This window comes from Electrophorus electricus, chromosome 15 (genome assembly GCF_013358815.1).
Source record: "Electrophorus electricus isolate fEleEle1 chromosome 15, fEleEle1.pri, whole genome shotgun sequence".
Lineage (NCBI taxonomy): Eukaryota > Metazoa > Chordata > Actinopteri > Gymnotiformes > Gymnotidae > Electrophorus > Electrophorus electricus.
This window is the reverse complement of record NC_049549.1, coordinates 9,057,537-9,084,567: the sequence shown is the minus strand read 5'-3', so window position 1 is coordinate 9,084,567 and position 27,031 is coordinate 9,057,537. Positions and strand designations below refer to the sequence as shown.

Below are 27,031 nucleotides of genomic sequence, written 5' to 3'. Positions count from 1 at the left end.
GTACATTTGATCTCAGGAGACTTAGTGATGAGGTGAGAGAGGGGGCATAAGATAACAGATGAGAAGGTCTTGTTGAAGGTGCTTGGAGCAGGATCAAACTGGCAGGATTAGAAGGACTAGATTTAGAAATGAGTACAGAGACAAAGTCTGAATCAGTCTGTGCAAAGTGGGTCAAAGAGTTTAGGGAATCGTGAGATTCTAAACAAACAGGAGTTGAGAAGACAGCTGAGAGTGTTAATAGATTGCACTAATTTGCTTGAACATTTTTAACAAAAGCTTCACATTGGTATATAGTTTCAGACAGTTATAGAGGAAAGGGGTAATTTGACCATACCACTGTTTCTGCAGATAGGAGTAATAAGCATCTCTGTGCTTGACCAAATGGTCACTGTAGGACATGGCATGGATACTGAGACTGGTGTTCCTATATCAGCATGTACACTGAATATGGCATCAGGCCCATGGGTAGAGGACTCATGGTTGGCGGGTGCAAAAGTATCCTTATGGTCCTCCAATCAGAGCTGAAAGGAATCAATCAGACAGAAAAGGTAAAGCTAATTGTAGGCTTTCAGTATGACAAACCGCAAAATACATTTTGTAAGCACATTCTTGCACTATATTTATTGTATATATATCTATTTACTTTTTAATTGCACTGTTAAAATGTGGAGTACTATATATATATATATATATATATATATATATATATATATATATATATATATATATATATATATATATATACATTATATAGTGAGTATAGAACATTTTTACTATATATTATTTACTATGATTCTCACATTGCAAAAAAAAATTTAAAATTTTAACTGCATAGATTTTTTTTTTTGTAAGACAATCACTTGATAATTGATAATTCTGTATACTTTAATTGAATTTGAGGTCTAAATTAAGAAATTCCAACCTTGGTTGGACAATGAAGTTTTATTCTATTCTATTGTATGTATTTGTTTGTATTCTATTATATGACTATGAACGTGACGAAGAAACTTTGAACTTTGATTCTATTCTACTGTGCTCTGTACTGCTAAATGACTACTACCCCCTACTGATTTTGCCATGGTACAGCCTAAACAATATATTACACTTGTCATTGCACAGCAATATCCTTCACTCACTGTTTTTCCTTTTATTTGCTACAGCTGTGAGTTCACTGAGCTAACTCAAATAAACACAAGTATGCTAAAACAAGCACCTTGCAATAATGGCTCATGAAGAGGCAAAGTGAGAGCAGGCTTGTATGCATAATTTTCTAGGGGCTGTACAGGCAAGCAAGGTACAGTACTATAAGAGAGGACTTGTGGGCTTTAAATCAGAGACAGAGCAAACAAGGCACAGGTGCATGGGTCTAGTAATCTGGTAATTGAGAGGTTGGCAGGTGTGTGTGTGTGTGTGTGTGTGTGTGTGTGTGTGTGTGTGTATGTGTAGCAGTGGGTGTGTCCCTCCTTCTAGGCACCTGGTGCACTGTGACAATGTTGAAGTCTCCATGCCTAGAAAAATGATTTTTATTATCATGCCTCCATCTCCATCAGTGAACACCAGTCACCACAAATGTCTGAATTGGTGTTAATGTCTGTAAATATGGTGCCCTATTAGTTCTTCATGTGATTAGAGGTTGAAGTTGAAGGTCAAATGGGCTGTCAGTGGTATAGATTGAATGTGTGGTGAAAATAAGAAGCTGCAGTTTAATTTTGACTGCAACATGAAATGATGAAAGTATTGCCAGAGAGAAGGCTCAAAAAGAGTGTTGAGTATGCATCAAATCACTTCATTAAACAAATAAATTAGTCGGTAAAATTGTTAACGAGCTTTTTTGTGGAGGCAGAACATGGTTTTTCTGGCATGGGTTCAACACAATAGTGTGTAGAACCCATAAGAATTGTGCAACAGCTCGCAAAATGTCAGCTTTTCCTGCAGGATCATTAGATGTGAATTAGCCAGTTGTAAGCTATTAGCTCTGGTTAGTAAGAGACCATGACTAATAAGAGCTCTTCATTAAGTGCTAAACATCTCTCACTGACACACTGATGTTTTGTGGCCAATCCCAGAAGGATATGAAATAACCAATTACATTACTTGGTATATTATGAACATACAAGTACAGACTAATATGTAGGTGTGCTTTGGGTTTGTTTTTGTTTAACTTACTTCTAGGAGGTGTGGCTAGGGGTTTTAAGTTGATGAGTTAGATTAATTCAAATGTTCCTATGAACACCTATTCATTTGAGGAGAAAGTTGTCTTATGTGAAGAGTGGAAAATAAACAAAACAGATCAATTCAATTCAAATGCTTTTTACAACACTTTGTCACAAAGAAGCTTTACAGAATCATATTTACAGAGAATCAGGGTCCTGGGCCCTAAATGAGCTAGTAAAGGCAATCTCACCCTGAGATGAATAAATTCTAACTGAATGGCAAACTAAGAACACAAAATGTTTTTTTTTCCTTTTAACTTTGATTTGCTATAAACGTTATAAGAATTCAATGTTATGGGGTTCTCTGAACTTGACATTTTGGTTGCAAACGTTTCCTCACTACTCAAGGTGACATCATCAATGCGAGTGTGATTGTGTGCTTAGTCGTTTTGTTGTTATATAGGTTAGTGTTGTTTGATCCTCAAATGTCATTGGTTACTCATCAGTTGGAGGCAGTCTTCTGATTGGACGTTGAATGGCTGGTTAATTGGGTCTTGAAACAGAATCTTGGTCACAGGTTGTAGGCTGACCTTTGATTGGTTGATTGGATTGATGTAGGGCCCTGGTCCATCTCGTCATCTTCTGGCCGAGCATTGATCGACAGGTTGGCCACATGCCAGTTGCCGGGCAAGGCAGCCAGCTACACCTCTCTGATTGGGCTAAAAAAAATTCTGGCTGTCTCTCTGTCTTCTGGTTGAGTTTCTTGATTGACCTTCTATTGGTAGTTCATGTCCTTCTTTCATATTGGGAAATGTGAATTGGCCAGTTCTATGTGCTTGTTCACAAACAGCTCCATAGAGTACCATGCCTCGAAGAACTCTCTTCCATGCCTTGTATTTGCTTGGGATATGACTTTAACTGTATCTAAACTGAATTTGTGTCCCTCATTGTCTTCATGAATAGACATCACTGATAGAGAGGATCATGTCGTTTGATGGCTAACTGGTGTTCATGTAGGCGAGTGAAGAGCTTTTGTTGCCCATTTGTCCACCGTAGTGCTCATCACAGTTATTGCATTCAATTTGGTAAATAACGTTTTGTTTTTTTTTGCTTGATTTCGGTTTGGAAACCACACTTCTCAATGTTGTGTTTGGTTTGTGTGAAACTTTGATGCCATAAGATTGAAGTAGTCTTGCGGTCATCTCTGAGATATTCTTGACATAGGGTAAAGTTACTTGCTTCGTTGTTGTTTGTGTGTTTTGTACAGTGTTCGGTTTCTTGATAAGACATCTCCTCAGGAAGGCTTGTAGGTATCCGTTATTTGCGAATACCTTGAACAAGTGATGTCCTTCTTGCTTTTTTAGCTCTTCTGTGTTGCAATGTGTATTTACTCTATGGAACAAAGTTCTTACGCATCTCTGTTTGTAGCATTTTGGATGATTGCTGTAATAGTTGAGTATTTGGTCAGTGTGTGTCTTCTTTCGATAGTCAGATGTTTCAAGGGTTTCATTGAGTTTTCTTTCCACAAGTTCAAAAGTGTCATCCATGTACCTTATCCATAGTTTGGGGTTGATGCTGGGCATTATTCTTCTCTCCAGTTCTTGCATTATAGCTTCTGCGATGAATCCAGACATCAGGGATCACATCAGTGTCCCTTGTATTTGTTTGTAGATTTGTCTGTTGAATTTGAAATAGGTTAACATTGTGAGCTCTACGAGTTTGCAAATGCTTTCACATGTGAGAGTTTGGTTATTCCATTCATGCTTGTTCAGAAGATCTGTTACAGTTTGCATGGCTAGGTTTTGCTTGATTGATATGAATAATGCAGTAACGTCAAATGACCATTGTCTCATCTTCATCCAATTTTATTCCTTTGAGTTTTTCTAGAAATTGTTGTAAGTTGTTTATTGAGTGTTTTGATCTACTGATGAGATGACGCAATTTTCTCCAGAGCTCTTTAGACAGGCCTTCTTTGTGAATCTTTGGCAGTCTGTAGAACTGTGCGATATTGCTTTCATTTGCTTTCATCTTACAGTGCTCTTGTTTGGCTATTTGCTGTAATTCTAGCAGCTTTTTAAGAGTTGTGTTTATCTTGTTAGTCAACCAGGGTCTTTGTCGATGGGCATGTAGGTTGTGATGTCATTGAGAAGGACCTTTACTTTATGAGAAGGTCCTTTACTCTCTGATTTGTCCATGATGACCATTGTGTGCCATTTATCTGCCAGTAGGATGACTAGGCTTTTGTTGTTCCTCAAGTTATTCAGTGTGTTTTGCTCAGTTTTGGTGAGAGCATGAGTTGTGTGTTTGCGGTATAATGCCAGTACTATGGTTTGTCATATTTTATGTTGTATTTGTTCCAGTAGATTGTTTGTTTTGATTACATGTTCAAAGTCGGCCAGGTATTCTCTGTTTGCTGCATCTTTGAAATTAAAGTTTAACCCCTTGACAAGAATGTTTTGTTCTATTGTAGACAGCGATCATGGGGATATGTTCTTAATCCATGCAGCTTGTTGCCTGTTTGTAGGTTCCCTGGTTATTTTTGATAGTTTCACCTTCAACACGGATCTCTTTTCCTCTCGAACATTATTAGTCTGTCATTCTATTGTATTTTCCAGTTGTTGTAACAGTTTAGGACCAAGTAGTTGTAGACATGCATTTCTTTGTTCATTAATGACATTCTCATTCATACTTTTTCAATCATTTATGTGCATCGGTGATGAGCATGCGTAGCATTCATTCATTCATTCACCATTTTGTCTTGCTATTGTCAATGCCTGCAGATGGTTTATTGGAGGTCTGTGGGTGATAATCCATGGAAGAATACTATGTGAAAGGCATTTGTGAAGAAAGAATAGTTGCTTGTGAGTCGAAACTTGCCGGTAGGCAAAGTCCTCCCATCGTTGAGCAGAATTGAGAGTAGTACACCCAAATGAGTTAGAAATTAAAACAAATATTGGTAGCTTGGGTTGATTGGTTCAGTGTTATGGGATTCTCTGAGCTTCAAATCAAGCAAAAAAACAACATTATTTACCAAATTCAGTGCAATAACTGTGACAAGCACAACATTGGACAAATGGGCATAAGGCTTTCCACTCGCCTATAGGAACACCAGTTAGCCATCAAGCAACACGATCCACTCTCACTGATGTTTATTCATAAAGACAATGAGGGACACAAATTCAATTTAGATATGGATAAATCATATCCCAAGCAAATACAAGGCATGCAAGAAAATTCTTGGTGGCATGGTACTCTACGGAGCTATCTCTGAACAAGCACATAGAACTGGCCAATTCATATTTCCCAATATGAAAGAAGGACATGAACTACCAAAAGAAAACCAATCTGCCCTGCCCGGCAACCGGCATGTGGCCAACCTGTCAATCAATGCTCAGCCAGATGACGACGAGCTGGACCAGGGCCCTACATCAATCCAATCAATCAATCAAAGGTCAGCCTACAACCTGCGACCGAGGTTTGATTTCAAGACCCAGTTAACCAGCCATTCAATGTCCTATCAGAAGACTGCCTCCAACTGATGAGTAAACAGTGGCGTTTGAGGATCAAACAACACTTATCTATATAATGACAAAAACCCATGACTAAGTACACAATGATGCTCGCACTGATGATGTCACCTTGACTGGTGATAAAACATTTGCAACCAAAATGTCAAGCTCAGAGAACCCCACAACATCAAACCAATCAATCCGATCTATCAATATGTTTTTATTTCTAAGAATATCTTATAAACCTTAGGAAATGATTACTTGTATTATTCTGTGAGAATCATTTGTTAGTTCCATTCAGAGTGTGTATAGTAAAACAGCTTAACGTGATCAGGAGAGTTCATGGTGATGGTGATGCACCCAGTATCAGTTGCACCCAGGATTAGTTTTTGGTTTTAAGGAAAATAGGTGGAGCAGGCATATGAGCCAATCATGTGCAGCTGATCCATGGGTGGGTCCATGGTGGCCAGGCTGCTCTGATGGGTAGATTAATATGAACTCTCCTTCATGGTCAAGCTTGCAATAGCTTCATACAATACAATAGGGGCATTTCTTCAGCTTGGCAGAGAAAAGAAATGTGGAGTTCTGTGTTATGAGAAATGAGAACAGCACCCTCCTGCAAGGGACAGATATTGTCTAGACTCAAAAGTTAAGCCTGACACCAACTTTAGAACAATTTTAAATCAATCAATTGTAATTATATAATATAATAAATTATAAATCAATTATAAATAAAGCCCACACTGTTTATTTGGCTCCCCATCCAGCAGTTTAACCTGTTGTGTCTTCACATCATTACACTGGAATTCCTGAGAGTTCTGTCAATCTGACTCAAACTCTTCTGTGTCTTAGTAATGTTGCATTATTTTTGCTTTTACTTTCACACAAAGAAAACAGTCCGGAAAAATATATTTAAAGATTGCAGCTGTTGTATTTGCGCAGGACTGACAGGGTAGTGGTAGCTTAGTGGTTAAAGTACTTGACTAGTAGTCAGAAGGTTGCCAGTTCAAGCCCCACCAGTGGACCCCTGAGCAAGGCCCTTAGCCTTCAATTGCTCAAGTTGTACTCATTCATAATTGTAAGTCAATTTAGATAAAAGTGGTGGAAAATATATATAATTAATCAGACTGATTGGCTCAAAAGTTTAACTTCTGAAAAAGCAGGATGACATTTTCCCAGGTGCCTAATAAATCAAATCTAGTGCAAATTATGATTTCTTACTGACTGGAAAAAAGATCTCTGCCAGTGATGATGTCTGGATCTAAAACTAAACCACAGGGTCACATCTCCCAAAAGTATTGTGATATTAAACTCATCTTAACTGTTACAAAGAATGTATAACTCTAACCTTGCACTGCCAGCTTATGACAATCGTTGTGCTCTAGCTTGTTTAGGACATCAGGGTCAACCACACAGTACAACAAAACAAAACAAAATATTCTTCTGGTCTCAGCTTTTTCTCAGGTGTATTAAATGTTTCTGATTTTAGAGAGTATTTCATTTATTTTTAAAAATATTTTCCCCCAGGGGAGGAATTACCTGACACCTGTGAGCATTGATTTCTTATTCCACCTTTTCTAATAATACAATAACCCTAGGGGCCTTTATCTAGCATCTCAGATGTCCGTTATGTGGATGCATGTGTTGCAGTTGCACCTAGAAGCATTATAATGTTAAGATCATCTTAACTGATAAACACAGTGTTCAAATGAATTAGTACTAAGTAACTACACCACTCAATGACTAAATGACAACAGTGTAGCTAATTAAAAAGCAGATTCCTTCTCTCTCTCTCTCTCTCTCTCTCTCTCTCTCTCTCTCTCTCTATTATATTTCACATCAGCTCAGGTAAACTGGGGGTGGTGACTGTAACCAGTCAAACTGCCCAGTTTGGTTTGGTCAGATTACATGCGGCACTACAACAGTTTCTAGTCATGTGGACTCTTTAGTCATATTTATCTTTTTCCTGCTCCAGTTTACCTGACCAAGCTTGAAAGAGCTTGGTAACTGTATTGATTCAGATTAAGGAAAGCACAGCATTTTAAGAAGTGCTGCAAATAGGAAACATTGCTGTAATTTTGAGTGAAACGTTCTATATTCAATATTTGCTTCATATATTTGTTTGTGGTGCTAGTTTTCATACATGCATTCAAGTAACCTTCTGTTATTTGATGCATCTGTAATATATTATGGCATTGTACTGCATATTGGTTAACCAACAGGTCTAATTGCTTACCTTCAAAATAATTTGAAAGCAATTTTTCCAGCACTAATAAATATTAACAAACTATTAATTCCAGTTGACACCAGTTGTTTTTGCTTCTTGTAACCATATTACCTCGAACATTTGAATAATAATGCTTAATGTTAAACTTCCCAATTATCTACAAGCATTAATCATAGTGTAACTTTGAGCGGTAAGAAGGCGGACGCGTGTGCTGAGAGGAGCGAGATTTAATAGGGGCAAATCCAAAATCAGGGTCATTAAGGCAGTCCAGGGTCCCAGAGCCGACACAGAGAGTACGAGGAAACATTACAAAACAAAAACACACGAAGGCAAACTAGGGAAGCAGGCTAAGATAAACACAAAGAAACAAACATTAATTCAAAAATGAAACAAACAGTCAAACCTCCAAAGAAACAATGAACAGCCACAACCAAGGCACACAGCAGGGTTTAAATACATGAACTAGAAATGAGGGACAGGCAATCAATGTGAGGACAAACGAAACTATGGAACAGAATAAAACACAAGACATGGAAAACACGGAACATGGAAGGGACTGATCGTGACACAGTTTATTTTAGGCAGCACTGAAATGTATTTAAAAATGGGTTACTTACATTGTTAACATTACCTACAGCTTACTAATGCTGAAGTATATAATTTGTTACCTAATGGTATGAACAACGTTAATTAAAAATTTAGAGCCCCTACCAGATATACAAATTAGTGTGCATAATTTAATTCCCAACTCCTCATTAAATATTTTGCAGATTATATTTATTTGTTGCAGATTATATATATTTGCAATATTGTTACTGTGTAGTAACATTTTCTTGTTAACACTTTCTGTATGGATGACACACTCATTGTGATTAGGCATTTAGAATGTTGTAGTATAAATGATCCAATAATTATTTTTAATACTGTTCAATGAATGTATTCATAGATACTTCAGTATTTTAAAAGATGCCCAATCCTATTGTATTTAATTCTCTATGGCTGCTTGTTATTTAACCCTGTACTGACAGGTTCCTGTAACTCACATCTTTTGTCTTGCTGGATTTGGTAGGAGTTGCTCAGTAATAAAAGGACATGTTGTATATAGGTCAGTCTGTGATCATATTACTGTATTGGGCTTAGACTGATACTAGTGCAGCATCTCTTTGTTTTCATTGCTTATCCCAGACACTAAATCTACAAAGGCTTATTCATGCTAGTGAATAGTTTCTAACTCACTGAGAAAGGTTCATTTTTCTGGTAACACACTGAGGTGATTTTATCTGAATTTTACACTCCGATGAAGTGGTTATACTGGTAAGACCTTTATACTGGTAAGACCTTTATTTGTTTCTTTAATATTTTTAAATACTCATTTGTTTTTATATGTGACTGTTGCCAATTCAGTTTTTTTAATTGCTGATTGCAAATTAAATAGCCAACTGACCGAACAAATCACAGGACAGTCAGCACACCTGAATGTATGATAGAAAAATATTGTAAAAAAAGAGGCCTACATAAAATGAATGAACACCTTGAATTTTTCTTTCAGTACACCTTGAATTTTTCTGTCAAGACAGTCATGTTTTCCATCCTACTATTATCAGGTCAGCTTTGAATTGCATGATAATTTTTCCTTTCCCCAGTTAAAAAATGATCATTTTCATGTTAAATTGGAAATTTTAACTAAGAAAATTTCTTTTTATAGAAATAAACATATAGTACACAAAATATTTTGAATTTGACTACAGGAGTCTGGCTGCTGTCCTCCTGCCTTCCTAGTAATTACCACTTTGTGAATCAATCTAAGACTTGGTCTGAGGCTCAGAGTTTCTGCAGACAAACTCAAACTGACCTGGCCACTGTAGACAACATGGAGGACATGAGCAGGCTACTGCAGTCTGTCAGTGACACTTATACTGGCTCTGCATGGATTGGACTGTATGATGACCTGAAGAACAGTTGGAGATGGTCTCTGGAAGACCCACAGTTCTACAAGGAGGGAGAGAGAGACTTCAGGAACTGGATCCCAGCACTATCGAGTCTTTATGGGAGAGAGCTTTTTTGTGTGTTATTTTACAATGGTGCATGGGTCATTTATTCCTGTGATAACTCCGTCTCATTTGTTTGCTTTGATGGTGAGCACCTCAACTTTCCTATATAGTCTCACATTGCTTAATGGAACATTAATCTCAAAATCTATCCTTTAATACATCACTAATTTATGTATTCCTCAGACATGCTATCTTGGCTACCTTTGGGATTAAAATTATATTTAATAAACTAATATTAATGGAGGAACTAAAATGATACATACAGTATATGCGTAACTTAGAAATTGACAAAAACATTGTAATGAATTCCCTTAGGAACAGGCGAGAGGCAGAATGCATGTGCAGGGAGGCAGTTTATTAAATGAGGGAAACAATCATGGAGGGCAAAATAAGAGGCAAAGGGGAAAACACAGAGGTAAGGTAAAACATGAATGAGGCAGACGACAAGGCAAGGGTGATGACAATAATAGCAGGTGTAATACTGACATGACCGACAAACCAGACTTACCGAAATAACTGACAAACTAGGAGACAAAACACACAGGTTACAAATAACCAGGACAATTAGGCAGTAAACAGACTCAGGTTAAACTAGGAACAGGGTGAACCAAAACACGCACTGGAACGAAGGCGCAGACGAGGGGCGGCAAAAATGAAACCAAGTAACAGAGTAGGGACGCAAAGGAAAACAGACACGACCGGGAAACCACGGAAACAGGGACGTCAGGAAGGCAGACATTCCTCACAGAACCCCCAATTAAAGCACAACACCGGGGCGTGCAAAACGAAACACAGGACAAGGACGAGGCACTGGCAGAAACAGAACGGGTAAGACAAGGAGCCGGGACAGGAACCAGTCTAGACACAGGAACAAACAAGAGTTCAGGTTAGGCAGACAGCAGGAACCAAAGGGCTAAATGAGGCAGAGACAGGGCCAAAAAGTGGAGTTAGGGACGACAAGATCAGACTGGAAGCAGATGAGGAAACACATGGAGTAAACAATGAAGGGACAGTTCCAGGGGCAGGACTACTGCCAGGCTTAGTGGCAGGGCCCGGGGCACATAGGGGATCCAATGCCAAACCCTGGGCCGGCACAGGAGTCAGGGCAGACCTAGGGATGGTAGTAGGATGGGGAAAAGCAGGCAGACTAGTAACATGGCCGGAACGGGAGGTGGGCGTGGAGTTAGGAGAGGAGAAGAGCGGGGACATGCTGGTAGTGGGCACAGACATGGAAACAGCAACAGAAGCAAAAGGAAAGACAGAGGTAAATATATCTAGCAGGACCAACCTGGGAACAGGAACAAAATACACAATTGGCATGGACACAGGCACTGGGACGGGCAAGGAAACACTTATTCCATATGGTAGGGTAATGGGTTTCACTAGGTTGACAAACAGGCATGGATCTACAGACAGGAACACAGACAAAACTGGTAACCGGAGCAGGCTAAACAGGAACAGAGGATACAGAGGCAGACAAGGGAGCAGTACTGGGGGCTGGCACAGCAGCCTTAGGGGGCAGAGGAGTTACAGACATGACACCAGGCATGGGTCTGGGAGGCTGGGAGGCTGACAGAGGGGCCTCCAGGGTTATTGGCTCCCTGTCTTTGGAGCCACACCTGTAGTAGCTACAGGGGAGTCTCAAGGAGCGACCACAGGAGCAGGCCAGGCATGAGGTGCCGGGACGGGCTGGGCATGAGGCGCTGGGCCGGGCAGAGTGGCCTCCTCCACTCCAGGAGCAGGGGCTGACAGGGTGATGATCTCCACGCTGGAAGCAGGGACAGGCAAAGCAGCGTCCTCCACTCTAGGCACGGAGTTTGGCTGGGGCTCCAGCAGTGCAGCAGCCATGGTAGGTAGGTCCTGACAACAGGCCAGGAAGGACCAGGGGACCAGCTACCTCAGTCAACGGCAGGCCCATGAGGGCCAGGGGTGTGGCTTCGGCAGTCAGTGGTGCTGCAGGGAGGCCCAAAGGTGTGGCCTCGGCTGTTAGCAGCATTGCAGGGAGGTCTGGAGGCTCAGCTAAGGCGTTCAGCAGCGGTGGGTCCAGGAGGCCTGAAGATGGGGTTGCACTGCTCAGCGGCACTGCAGGGTCTGGAGGCATGGCTATGGTGATCAGCGGTGGCGGGTCCAGAAGCGTGGCTGCGCTGGTCGGTGGCGGGTCGGGGAGGCCCGAAGATGGGGCTGCGCTACTCAGCAGTGCTGCAGGGTTTGGTGGCGTGGCTATGGCAGTCAGCGGCACTCCAGGGAGATCCAAGAGTACACCTACAGGCACAAACCTGACAAAGGGAACAAGAACAGATTGAGAGACCTTTTGGGTGGTGAGGATAGGCCAGGAGGCCACCACTAGGCTGGGAACAGGAACAGGATGGATGGTGTCTCTCATGCCGGGAACAGGACCTGGATCCGGCCGAGCGGTGTCTCTCGCGATGGGGGCCGGATCCTGCCAGGTGGCGACCTCCACACCAACAACATGAACTCGATCGGGCTGGGCGGTGTCTCCCATGCCCGGGAACGGTAACCAGAACAGACTTGGTGGCGTCTCTCGCGCCGGGAATGGAAACCGGAATAGACTTTGTGGCGTCTCTCGCACCGGGAACTGGAAAGGGAACTGAACTGGTGGTGTCTCTTGTGCCTGGAACATTCATGGCAATGGCATCCACTATGCTGGGCATAGGAACAGCATCAGGATGAGTGACATCTCCTGTGCCGGGGACTGGAACAGAACTGATGGAGTCATCTCTCGTGCCGAGGACCGGGTCTGGCTAGGCAGTGTCATCTCTCGCGCCGGGGACTGGGTCTGGCTGGGCGGCATCATCTCTCGCGCTTCTGGCTGGCTGAGTAGCTGAGAGGGGAGTAGCTGCAAAAGGCAGGTTTGTGGTTTTTGCTGCAAACCGTGCTGTTAACAGTTGGAAGAAACCCTCCACAGTCCTGGCTTCCTGAGCTCTGTGCTGGAATATTAATTCAGACCAATCTAGTACTTTACCCCAAAGAAAGGTCTTCATGAAGAGTACCTTCACTAGCTCAGGGGGATTAGGGCAGGTCAGGTACTGGAGGTAGATGCGGCACTGCATAACGAATCTCCCCACCAACTGGTCCTCCCCATCATATTTATTTGGAGCCACCATAAGTCAGGGCAAAACCAGAGGCTTCCCATCCTTGAGAGTGGAGAGCAGAGTCTTGAGATAATCCAACTCTGCCTCAGGGAGTAATCCAGCGTCCCTCGTTGTGTGGGTTGCTGAAGCGAAGAGGATGGGATGCGATGGGCTGAAGCTCTCCTGCTGCATTCTCTTTAAATTAGGTCGATTATTCTGTAACAAATTCCCTTAGGAACAGACGAGAGGCAGAGTGCATGTGCAGGGAGGTGGTTTATTAAATGAAAGAAACAATCATGGAGGGCAAAATCAACAGAGGCAAAGGGGAAAACACAGAGACAAGGTAAGACATGAACACGGCAAATGACAAGGCAAGGGTGAGGATAATAATAGCAAGCATAATATTGACACGATGGACAAACCAAACTTACCAAAATAACTGACAAACTAGGAGACAAAACACAGGTTACAAATAACCAGGGCAATTAGGCAGTAAACAGACTCAGGTGAACATAGGAACAGGGAGAACCAAAACACAGACTGGAACGAAGGAGCAGACGAGGGGTAGCGAAAACGAAACTAAGGAACAGAGCAGGGATGCAAAGGAAAACAAACACGACCGGGAAACCACAGAAACAGGGATGCCAGGAGGGCAGCCATTCCTGACAAAATTAAATAATCTTTAAATTTTAGCAGTTCTGAATTTTGTTCATTTTTCTGAGTTTTTAACTTGTTTGCCACAACTCTGTACTGGGGGCTACAATTACTTCCCTATGCAAAATACATCCAATCACATGCCATATCCAATCAAGGTTTACTACTATTGGATAACCTGGATGAATCCGAAACTCTCCTCATTTTCATTGGCTTACATAATGTTTCTTCTACTCTGACAAGCCAGACTCAGCCAAAGGCTTGTTAATGTGATTCAGATGTAGATTAGCAGAGAAAACACTTACTAGGGCAAAGCACTTGATTTGAAAGATGGAGGATAAGAACTTATCCACAAAAAGGAATTTTAATCTAGTTTCTCTCCTGGGGCATCTTGAAAATATTCCTCTACAACAAATCATTTTTCTTATTATATCAAAAACATTTAAAATTGTAGATTTTGTTTGGAAAACATATCAAGAAATTACAGAACTAATTACAAAGAAAGGTAGAAATATGACCTATTCTATGGAATATTATTCTAACATGCAACAGATCTTTTAAGAATGGACCTAAAATGATAACACATAAAAGTATGTTTGTCTTTCTCATTAGGAAGGGAAAAACCCAATGAGAGCCTGGTTCTGATAGCTGATTATAAAAACTGGACAGAAGCTCAGCGCTACTGCAGAGAACATCACACTGACCTGGCAAGCATCAAAAACCAGGATGAAAACTCTAGAATTGCCAGTTTGGTGGGACAGAATTTTGTTTGGATTGGACTGCACAGGACCAGAACATGGTCAGATCAGAGTAATTCATCTTTTAGGTACTGGAAAACAGAACATGTAAACTCAAGATTAGAGGATTTGAGTCCAGCCTGCACTGCTGTGAGCCTTGGAGACTTAGGCAGATGGATTGAGGAGAACTGTAACATTACTCTCCCATTCATTTGCTACTCAGGTAATGTATCTAGTGTAGTACAGCTAAACAGTAACTTAGGTATAGTCTTTTTGGATATAATCAATCTCTGAAAGACCACAGCAAGCATAAGCTGATGAGTTGAATCCATTGTGTCAGGACAAGAATCCAGCTCTGCACAACTAGAGATGTACTCTTGTTTTGTAGAGAAAGATATCATGTTTCACCAAGGTGCTTAGGCACAATTGAGATTTTTGTACAGTTTCAATCACCTGGCTAATTAGGGTCTTCAGGAGCTGCTGAGTTAGGTTACTGGGATTCTTTATGAAAAGAGCTCAGAAGTGTAGATCTCCAGAAGCAATCTTGATCTTCCTAGCATAATCTCCCCTTCAGGTAAACAATCAATCAAGTTAAGCATAGCCAAAAATGTCAAACAAATATATAGTCATAGAAGTAACTAGTCTAAGTGGGCACCATGGTGGCTTGGTGGTTAGTATGTTTGCCTCTCAGTGCTAGGGTCTCATATTTGAATCCCTATTTTTATGTTTGCATGGGTTTCCTCTCACAGCCCCAAAACATGGAGGTTAGGTAAATTAGCTATCCCAAATAAACTGTGCTGATCTGTGTGCATGATTGAGTGTCTGCATGTCTAATAAAATGGTCCTAGTAAGTGTGTGTGAATCATTGTGTATCTGCCTAGTGTTGAAGTGTGCTCTTTACTGAGTGTTGTCCTTGCTCCCCTCCTGCAATTGTTTTAGTCCCCCAGGGGGCTGAGTTTTCTGGTTAAGAGTGCAATTGGCTGCTGCTTCTCAGTGGTGTGTGACTGGATATAAAAGCTGTTAATTGTAAAGTAACATTGTGTCTAGACCTAATTTCTTGGTTGGAAAAGAAGCACATTAATTTTAAACCAAATATTTTCCCCCCACATTTTTTATAATTTCTTAACATGATGAGATTGGTCATAGCTGGCACAAAACATCTGTCATTGTCATATTCATATTTTTCTCTCATTGTCAGTAGTGCAAACTGGTTCCCATCATCAGTACCACTTCATGAACAAGCCTAAGAGTTGGACTGAGGCTCAGAGTTTCTGCAGACAAACTCAAACTGACCTGGCCACTGTAGACAACATGGAGGACATGAGCAGGCTACTGCAGTCTGTCAGTGACACTTATACTGGTTCTGCATGGATTGGACTGTATGACGACCTGAAGAACAGTTGGAGATGGTCTCTGGAAGACCCACAGTTCTACAAGGAGGGAGAGAGAGACTATAGGAAATGGTTATACAATCCTCGTAATGAAGATGGAAATGACTATTGTGGACTGATGTTATATGAAACCAAGTCAATATACGGTGGAAAGTGGATTGATAAATCTTGTTCAGAAGAACATCCATTTGTTTGCTATGATGGTAAGAAAATGTTCTATTTTTTTATAAGTTTGACTTTTTCATTGATTTTCATTGATCAGTCATCTGACTTTGTATTTACAGGTAAAAATATTGCCACTTACGTTCCAGTGTCTAAGCCAAAAAACTGGATAGATGCTCAGAGTTACTGCAGAGAACATTACCTAGACTTGGCCAGTGTGAGAAACCTTGAGGAGAACATGGAGATCTTCCAAAGAACACTGGAAAGTATAGACACAACATTTTTGGATGGCATTTGGATGGGAATTTGGATAGGATTATACAAAACCCTTACATGGTCAGATCAGAATAACTCAACTTTCACTTTCTGGAGATCTTTAGAGCCGGACAATGGAAAAAACTCTGGGATAGACTCCAATGATCAGCACTGTACAGCAGTGTCCTTCAGTAACAATGGGAAATGGACAAATGAGAACTGTTTTTCTGCTCTCCCTTTCATCTGCTACAGTTGTGAGTTCAGACTGAACAAAGCTTACACCATACACCATCAATAATGCAGAATTTATTATGTGCATTGTAATTAGGTTGTCTTTGCATTGACAAACGTGCCTTACACAGCCAAAAAAATGACCTAAAATCAGTGAGTTTGTACTATTTGAAAGAAGATGCATCCTGACGTACAAATATGTTTGTACTGACATATGTGAATCAGTAACATACTGCAAATCTATGGCTAGGGACACACTGACTCAACTATCAGCTGTCATATGGCATCAAGCCATTGGAATTGGTGACTGACTGTCACCTGTACTCAGTGTGTTGGGTTCTGCACCATTGGCTCTAGTCAGTCTTCGTCTGTGCTGTTTTGGCCAGCTGAATCAGCATTGGTGGTTGGCTGTGAGGGAGATTTGTATGATTGGTTGTTCAGCTTAAATATAATTGCAAATGAGATAATATAGACAGAAACTGAATAAGAATTTTTTATGCGTTGTGGCTACAGTGGTTTTGGTGTGCTACCTAGAGTACAAGTAGAACATTTGTTATTATGTTGACATTATACAATTTTATGGAAGGAAGGTGCTCAAGAAAAAGTGTGAGTCACTCACAACTCAATTTACTCATTATAAGAAGCCTGTGCCTTGGGAAGTGCCGGTTTCCTGTGGAGTTATTTTCCTTTGCGCAGATGCAGAATGTGTGTGTGTTATTCATCAGCTGTAGTCTGTTTGGTCTGTTTGAGTGTAAATACACACAAGCGATCAGGGGCAACAGTGAGCTGATGATAGGTGATCATCAGTCACTTGAAATTGGCCTTAGTTATTCAGTGTCAGTTTGTCCCTAGCCTAATACTAGCCCAAAACAATGAAATGTTATGACCCCCAAAAGCGCAAGGAGTTCTAAGTCCAGAATACTAACATCTTTGCTGTTGATGGTCAGTGAGGTGTTGCAAGAGAGGCGGATTAAAAAACAATTAGGTGGATTTTGTTCCCAGTAAGACATTAAACATCACATTCAAGTTGCTTTTGTTATTTAAATTATATTATTATAAATAATATAATTCTAAGATGAACAACATTTAATTGCTTGTTTTTCACACAGTGAATCCCACAGTTGAACCCACTCAAGGTACATAATATCTGATTCAAAATGTGTGCTGATATAACTGTTTTTTACTTGTAATGACATAGTTATAGGAATGGATGTGTGAATTACTACAACTTGATTTCTGGCAGTAGTTCCTTAAATAATACATGTAGACATAAATGCTTGATATTAAGTAATAGTATTGACCATATATCCTCAGCCTTAAAACTGTTCATTTTGTATTAATACCAGAATAAATGGTATATAAAGACAGAAATACACATTAATTCATTTTTTTCCCATAATCATATGCTTAGAAATCAAATTCAGTTTTCCATTTAAAATAATAATAATATTATATATCATTGTAAATTATATAAGATGGATAAGAAAACTGCTTTATTCGCTTGTTCATTCATTCACTCCTAAGATTCCTACACAGAAATTTCCACTCCAGCCAGTGAATCTAAACCAGAATTTACATATTATCTGATCCAAAGCACGTGGTCATGTAAATGTTTTTTTTTAATTGATAATGACATATAAGAATATAGGAAAAGTATATCTGGACCTAGTTACTACAGTTTAGTTTATTACATTTTCTGAAGTGCAATCTTTTAGTCACTGCGAACACTACATACAATACATAGATGCTTATTCATCCATTTATTCATTCATCAATGAATATATTTTTGCACAGTGACTACCACCACCAGACCCACTGCTACCCCAAACAGTGAACCCAAACCAGAAGGTCTGTACTATCTGAATCAAGCCATGCAATGAGAAAACCTTTTATTGCTACTGACATTGGTGAATGTAAAAGATTAGGGTCTGCATCTATTGTATTAAAATGTACTGTTCACTTTACTATTTATGTTAATGTAACTAGTATTTACATGTGTGATTATTTATTTATTTATCAACAAATAATATAGCCAAACTTACAAACTTCCCAGAAGTTATGTACTATCTGAAAGAAAATGCACTTTACCTTGTTTGCATAGTCAATTTGTTTCCCTTTGTTCATTTTTATGCACAATATTCAATAATTCCTATATATTAACTGATCAATGCAACAGTTAATAAGACGTAGACACATATTCATTCATTCTTTTTTTTTTTTTTTTCACAGAGACTAACACCACTACAAACACCATCAGATTCCCAACCACTACCACCAATGAACCCAAACAAGAAGGTATGTACGGTCTGAACCAAAATAAGCCGAGACATCAAATTTATATGGCTTCCCCTTACTTTAGATCAAGGGAAATCAGCCAAAGAATGTTCGGGGCTGGACGTTTGGCAGTGGCACATTTGAATATGTCAATCTTTACATTTACGGCATTTAGTCTTATCCAGAGAGGCTTACAAAAGTACAAAAAATAAGTCATACATTCAGTGTACCTAGCCCATGTCTGTGTTTTCTGTTGGGTCTACTTCTCTGTCTGGATTCCCATGTCCTGTTCTTTAGCCTTGTCATGTATTATGGTACAGCTCCGTCCATGGATTATTTGGTTATTTAATACCAACATTTGGTTATTTGAGCCTTGAACATACTTCTGACTCAGTGTATGAATTTGCTATAAATGGAAAATTGCCCTTCTCAGTGCTTGCACTTGTTCTCAAATCTTTCCTCATTACAGATTCCTCTTTGTAATGTTTGGGGTCAGATATTTGGTAGTGATATATATGAATAATGGTGTAATGAGGAGCGATTACGAGGTGTACGCAAATGTGGCAAAGAGTGAGATTTAATAATGGAAAATGCATAATTAGGGTCTTGTAAACTGTCAAGAGTCAGGAGACCGAGATGAACAGATCTAGAATACATTTGAACAAACAAAAAGCAGAACACAATAGCAGAAGTCTAAAAGGAAATTGACAAAACATAAAATACCAACATTGGCTAGAACAGAACAGAGATCTTTCATTTTTTGCACAGTGACCACGCCCACCAACTGCCCTGCCACCCCAATCAGTGAACCCAAACCAGAAGGTTTGTACTATTGAAATCAAAACATGCTATGAAAAAATGCTTTATTGGTGTTGTCATCTGTAAATGTAAGAAATGATGGTCTGCATCTCCTGAATTTAAATTTATATAAAGACATACAAGTGCTAATTAGTTAATTAATAATTAATAATAATGTATTTGCACAGTGACCAACACAGCCAAACCCCAACCAGAAGGTATGTATTAACTCTCTCTCTCTCTCTCTATATATATTACAAAAAAAATTCCCTACTCATCTTGTCCTCAACCAGAGGCCTGAGAGCTTGAAGGTCTTGCATAGTATCTTAGCTGTTCCCAGGACTGATCTCTTCTGGACAGAGATCTCAGATTCTCAGATGTTGTTTCTGGGATGTGCTTCACTGGCTTGGATGTCGCCCAGAATTGTCAGATGCTGGGGGGACAAGGGCAAGCTGATGATGTGGGCTACTGGAAATGGAATAGAAATGGAGATAGAAGCTATTGAGTAAATGGAGCTAGAAGCTACTGACATCAAGGCAATGAAACCCCCTCACACTGCATGAAGGGTTTGAACTCAAATACAGCACTCTGACACTGTACACTAAGTGGAAGGAGGGGAGCTGAGAGCCATTATCCAGGATGAAACAGTACACCAGGAAGATAGCCCCAAGTGATGAAGTGCTTAGTGACAGCAGACAGCAGTGGCATACCTCAGACAGCAGAAACCCGAGGAGGATGGGAATGAGGTGGAGCAGGAACCATCATGGGAGGATAACCCCCCCCATGGTATATGCCATCGGCAAATAGCGGAGGTGGCTGATATAGAAAAATCCTACCAAAGGCTGGAAAAGGTTTGATTGAAAAACAGCACAGAGACTCTAATCATGGCAGCACAGGAACAAGTTATGAATATGAGAGCAGTAGAGGCTATGATCTACCACTCCAGGCAGCTGCAGGCTGTGCAATGATGCTCCTGAGACAATCCAGCAGGATTCAACATACTAGCAGGTAGCCATACATGGATTGCCATAACCAAGTGGCAAGCATAGTACATAGAAACATCTGTGCTGTGTACTGACTGGAGTTTCATGGTCAAAGTGGGACATGCCCCCAAAATTGGAGGAGAATGAAACTAAGATCCTGTGGTATTTCCATATACAGACTGATGGTAAAGGATGGTAATGGATAACCAACCGGGCATAGTAGTGATGGACAAACAGCATAAGAGGTCCATAGTGATGTATGTAGAAATCGCAAGTGATAGCAGCATAAGGATCAAGGAACAAGGAACATGAAATACTTGAAAAATGCTAATGGATGAAAGAAAAGCTGGAAAAGCCATGGTAGGTGAAGGTAACAGTGATTCCCATGGTAATCAGAGCACTAGGGGCTGTTTCCCCCAAACTGGGAGAGTGGCTCTAGCAACATCTGAAATCTCTGTTAAGCAGAGTGCAATCTTGGGATCTGCTCAGATACTATGCAGGACCTTCAAGCTTCCAGGCCTTTGGTAGAAGACCTGAGTAAAAAGACCACCTGGGGAGGGTGAGTGGAGAATTTTATATATATATATATATATATATATATATATATATATATATATATATATATAAATTCCCACACAGCAGTTTTGATACCAGGATGTCTCAATCATCCAGCCATAAATTAGGATAAACCTAAACACCACAAGGCTATCACTATCTACAGTGGCAGAGTTCAGCCCCCCTACTAGGAAACCTAGGGTGTCAAAAATTTCATTGGAACACTGATATCTCATCCTGCAACTATGATACAGGATAAATCTTTAAAACTGTATTTTTCCCCAAAGAGGTACAATATTTTAATCAAGAACCTTCCACTGGCAATTTGGAGGACACTTTAAATCTCCATCAGACAATATTTATCTAGATCATGGAACTATTAATTAAAGCAATATTTTTACCATAGACCCACACTGCTGGACTTTATTGCATCATTCACAGTATAATAGGCATGTGACCATATAAAATGTGATTTTGAATCTATTCTAACTCCTAATGGTGTAAAATTTTCAAGTAATGCTCAGTTTAATGTGACCCTTGAACTATGCTGTGTTCTTTTCATTATTCTTTGGTAGCAAATATATAATTTTATGAATTATGAAAAAGGGGTACCATCCTAAATATAGGGAAACAATGATCATATATTACAGGTTAATTACCAAAAGTTCATTAACGTTATGTCAGTCTCATTTCTGAATTAGTTCATATCTAACAGAGCTAATGGGGAACTGCTTGGGGGGGGGGGGGGTGTATTTCTATTCCTATTGCTATTTAGACTAACGAGGGGAGAAAATATTAATCTGGACAGAATTATCTATAGGATTACATTTTGCTAAAGACACACCAAGATAGCATATGAATGGAAAACACAGCTCTCAGTTAGTTCGCTCATGGTAGGAGAGCTTTGTTGTGAATCAATGTTGGGTGAGCATATGCCACATGGATTCCAAACTTCATTTTGTGCTATTAGTGACCCTAATCCACTGCCCAAGGACTGCCCTGAGGTTTCTGAGCTGGTGTAAAGGTGTTCCTCGTATCTTGCAGGTATCGATGTGGGAGCGTGTCCTGGACATAGCTATGAATAAAACTAAGTTTGGCTAAACTAAAACTAATTACTGTTGGCCAAACAAAACTAATATTAACAACAAAAGAGGATGACTTTACATTGACAGAGTAGTGGAAAGCAAATTAAATGAGTTTAGACTAACAAATTGGATACAAGACAGACATGTAAAATAAAACGATGTTTCAAGCACTTACTTCTCCTAACTTACTTCTGGGTTTATTCATGCTTTCTTTGTCTCATCTCTGGCTTTGATGGAGTAATTTAATATAGTAAGTAAAGGAAAGAAAGTGGGTGTAATGGTGCTTGAACTCAGGTCAGATAGGTGATGACACCAACACTGGGTGAGCTACCACGCTTTAATGATGGTGGGCCCATGTGAAAAACAGTTAGATCTTAGAACAGTTAAAACAACAGAAGTAAAAAACCAAACAAACATGGAGAGGGAACCCTGGCCGCTTTGTTGCAAGGCAAACGAGATCCTGCTAGACTGTGGCGGCCATTAAATGACCTCTCCGTATATCAAAGGATCCCCATTGGGATGGAGGACAAAAAAACAGGTGGAAAAAAATTAAACACCACTCTGAGCGTGGAAAAAAAGGGAAAACAAAGGACACCACGGGAAAAATGGCAGCCCCAATGTACTGGAGAAAACAAAACTCTAAAACTTCCCAAACAAAAACCGATAACAGGGAGGTGCTTTAGTGACTAAGGGAAGCCGAGAGAGAGAGAGAGACAGACTTGAAGAAGAAAACTGGAGAAGAGAGGGGGAGTGTAAAAACACAGGCACCTTCGAAGAGCAGAAGAGATGTGTAGCAAAAGGGCTCACAGACCTCAATACCCAGAGTTCCCGGCTAGGAGCTTGGCTCAACACTTTAGCAAAGACCCAGCACTGAGTGACTGGGTCACTGGGCTTATATAGACCTAGCACAGCTGTTGTACATCAAGCCTGATTGGTAGTGTGCCTGATTCGAGGCCTTCCCCTGGTGGGGGCCTCAATCTGGTGCCAAACCTTACAGAGGGAAATATATTGATACTTTGTAATGTGGGGAGGCTTGGCAGGATGCAAAGAGCAGCTGTGATACATAAAGGATGTTTATTTTTGCTTTGTTTTGGTTGCCTCTTGACTGCTTTCTAGACTTTGACCTTCGTGTGTATATTTGGATTACATTATTGAACGTTCCCTGTTCTCTGATAAACTGCATCCACCATAATACTGTATTCAACTCTGTATCTGCTTGTGCTTGGAACATTACAATATTCAAATACTACGAAAATAGGCTCAAGACATAGGTATAATAATTTCATGAATAATTTAAATAAGACACAAGGAAAGGTTACTTAAAATTAGAGAGAGGGAGGCTCACAACAGTTTAGTGGTGATGGCTAGTACTTTTACTTGGAATTTAGTATACTTGGGTTGTTATGTGTATCATAATCTCCAGTGTTGGGCCATACATGGTTATTCAGTCAAGATGGGGGACCCGGTAAAGCCACTGAGGGATGCTGTGGTTTCATAGCACACACAATAAAAAAAATCTTGTCGCATCCTTGAAATTCAATAATGAACCCATCCTTTATTTGAATTTGGTCTTGGTGTGATGCTCGCAAGAAGGCCTTTTGTGTAACATTGAGCGGTAAGGAGGCAGACGCATGTGCGGAGATTTAATTGGGGCAAATCCAGAATCAGAGTCGTTAACGTAGTCCACGGTCAAAGAGCCAACACATAGAGCACGGGGATACATGAATAAACAAAACAAGAGTACACGAAAGCAAACAGGGGAATCAGGCTATAACAAAAGACTAGGAAAAAACTTGGGGCTAGGAAACACAAAGGCTAGGAAACACGGAGTACAAACGAACACAACCATGCAAATAAACATGCAAATGCAATGAACTAAACACATTCAATCAATGAACCACAACGAAACACATTCACAAATCATTCAAATGAACAGCCACGACCAAGGCACACAATAGGGTTTATATACATGAACTGCACAAAACTAGAAATGAGGGACAGGTGTAAGCAATCAAACAAGGTGAAGACAAAATGAAACTATGGAACGGAATTAAACACAAGACAGGGAAAACACGGAAGATGGAAGGGACCGATAGTGACATTTTGTATGGGAAAGGTTAAAATCCAGTAGTCCTTCAAGAATATGCTCTTTCTGATTGAGGTATTCTGGGTTGTGAAGTCATTCTTAAATTCCAATTGGGGTATTGCATGGTCTTTTTGTTTCCAAGGTCAGATCTGGGGTCATAAAGTTCTGAGTCTTGCAGAGTAATAAACCTTTCTTATGGAGTGGCTTTGAGGACCTGATAAGAGGGTTGAGGTGCCATCCTGTCAGAGCCAAACGAATTCTGGTCTTGATAACAGAGGCCTCTCAGGATGGATGTTATAAGTTGTCCTAGGGGTGAAGGTACCGGAAAACAAAGGCTAGTCTCACAATGCATCTTGATAAGGAGATCTTCCAAGAGGGGTATTGTGGGCTACCTCAGGGTTAATTGCAGTGACAGGACTGGGGGTGGCAGCTCAATTTATTTGCTGTTCAATTTTTTTTAATCATTTATTTAAAATATGATATACTTAAATTTATTTATTATTTATTTAAGGCTGTGCTCTCCTTCACATAAATGTGTAGGATTGTATATATTTTCCTTATGAGACTACAAAATCAACTCGCATATTTATGCAATTACATAATAATGTGCAATGTATTGTGCTTATCGTGTTGTATAACTAACTATACATTAACTATACATTATTTCTGAATTAAAATGCACACTGATATGTTGAGGCAAAGTTTTTGTTTGACGGTTGACTTGGTTTTCACAGTGAGTTCCACAGATGAACCATCATCCATCCCAGACAGTGAAACTAAACCAGGAAGTACGTGTTTAAACTTAAGTATGTGGTGTTGCATAAATGTGTGTTTTTGTTCTCCATTATTTGTGCAAGCATTAGAAATAAATTAGAAATAGGTAAAACACAAAACAAATTATTTTACTGTGTATCAAATCTACCATTTTTCAAAAGCTGCTTCAAATACTTTGAAATTGCATGCAAAGAAATTAAATATTGTGAATATGTAGTAGGTGTGTTTGCAAGTACACATTTATATAGTAAGCAGCAATATGAAGAATTAAAGTTATAAATAGCTATATTTGAAATAAAATATTTCAAAATCAAACTTACAATGTATAGCCTTTTAACTGGGATTTTACAGGTAACGTGATCACCCTGAGGGTAATGGTCAATGCTCAGAAAGAATTAACAGTGAGTTATATTGAGAATGTGGTCCTGATAAAGGTGAGGTTCTCAGGTTTTATTCATAGCATTTATTTATTTAGTTTGTATTTATAGTATTTATACCATAATATTCACCATTTGGAATCTAAATTTTTGTAATCTAAGTATTACAATATCTAGAGCTTTGTTTTATATATCTAGAGCTATGTTTTACCACATATTCTACTGTATATTCAGAAACAGAATCAGTAAAGTGATAGAAATTTAACAAGCAATAACTGTGAATTGTTTTCTGTGTTGTCTTTCTTTCTCTCTTAAGCTTGAGGAGAAATTACTTCAACTGGGCATCCCACATAAGTTCACACTGCGTGTGAAAAGCATGCATAAAATCACTCCCTGATGCACTGAAGTGTGTGTATGTGTGTGTATGTGTGTGTGTGTCTATGTGCCCATGTCATGTCATACTTTTAGGAAAGCTCACTGACTTAATTATATATGTGTATGTTTTTTGTCAGTTTATATAGTATAGTGAAGTACAATTACAAGCATTTCATAAGGTTTTAAAAACTGTTTATTGACAAATACATCCATTTTAAGCAAATAATTAATATTTACTGTGTTGACCCATCTTTTTTAAGACTTCTGCAATTCGCCTTAGCATGCTGGATATCAGCGTCTGGCCAAAATCTTGACTGATGGCAACCCATTCTTGCCTAATCAGTGCTGTCCACCCTCTTTTTGAGGAGATATATATATTTATATATATTCAAGTAGCAGAGATTGGTAGCTATAAACAAAATAGGCCTAGATAGTTTGCAGTTTTCCAAATAAAAGTCACTTTAATTTCACCAAGAAATCCTGCCTTGTAGTCTGAACAAGCACAAAGTCATTTGTATGCTTTGCTTAGTGCATTTGCCCAGTGTCGAAGACTGAAGGGGCTCATTCAGATGAAAAAATATTGGTGCAAAAGTGCTCCAGTTAATTGAGTAGCATTCAAAATAGACCTAACATTAGTATGATTACTTATTACTTAATTTTCCAGAATGCAGGTGCTCCAAATATAACAGGTACTTGTTCTAGCAGGATCCAGCACAAATAAAGCAATGCTAATTCCGTTACAAAACTAATGCAGTTATCTTAAACATCTGACAAAAAGGTCAATCTCTTAGCAAATCTCTCAATTGCACCTAATTGCTTTTTATCTCATGATGTTATTTTCTCAGTTTACATGAGACTGACAAATAATCAAAGCGATTAGTTTGCTAACTGGTTCAGCCAATTACAAGTTCATTATTATGGGTCCCTTGCTGAACATTTTAAGAGTTGGGTTAGGACACAGAACACATATGGCTAGTAGTGGTTGTGCAAGGTGGAGACGAGGATAGAGAGAGGTAGAGGGCACTCAAAATTTCTCTTTGACATGAATTGAGAGCTACTGTGATCCTGTGATTAGCCATTGTTTGTTCCTTGAAGAGGATGGACAAAGAGTGCAGCTTTATGCTTGCAGATTAACAGGGGATTTAGTCATGCACATGTTTTAAGTGAAGAACCTGTATGTGGTAGGACAAAACAAGACAAAGGCCTCCTTTGGAAAGGTGAAACTTTTACAAAAGAATCAGATCATTCTATTATCAATTTCA

General features: G+C 39.6%; 1 protein-coding gene across 1 annotated transcript; it reads left to right on the top strand.

Moving 5' to 3' along the window:
• Positions 1-5,461: 5,461 nt before the first annotated feature.
• On the top strand, positions 5,462-25,791 carry LOC113580382. Its single transcript, XM_035534365.1, has 12 exons — positions 5,462-5,573; positions 9,638-9,928; positions 11,038-11,304; positions 11,677-11,793; positions 11,885-12,146; positions 12,335-12,454; positions 12,615-12,778; positions 14,299-14,646; positions 15,622-16,017; positions 16,099-16,485; positions 25,369-25,451; positions 25,711-25,791. Exons 1-12 carry the CDS (start codon positions 5,462-5,464, stop codon positions 25,789-25,791), a joined length of 2,628 nt encoding a protein of 875 aa, XP_035390258.1.
• The last annotated feature ends 1,240 nt before the right edge of the window (positions 25,792-27,031 follow it).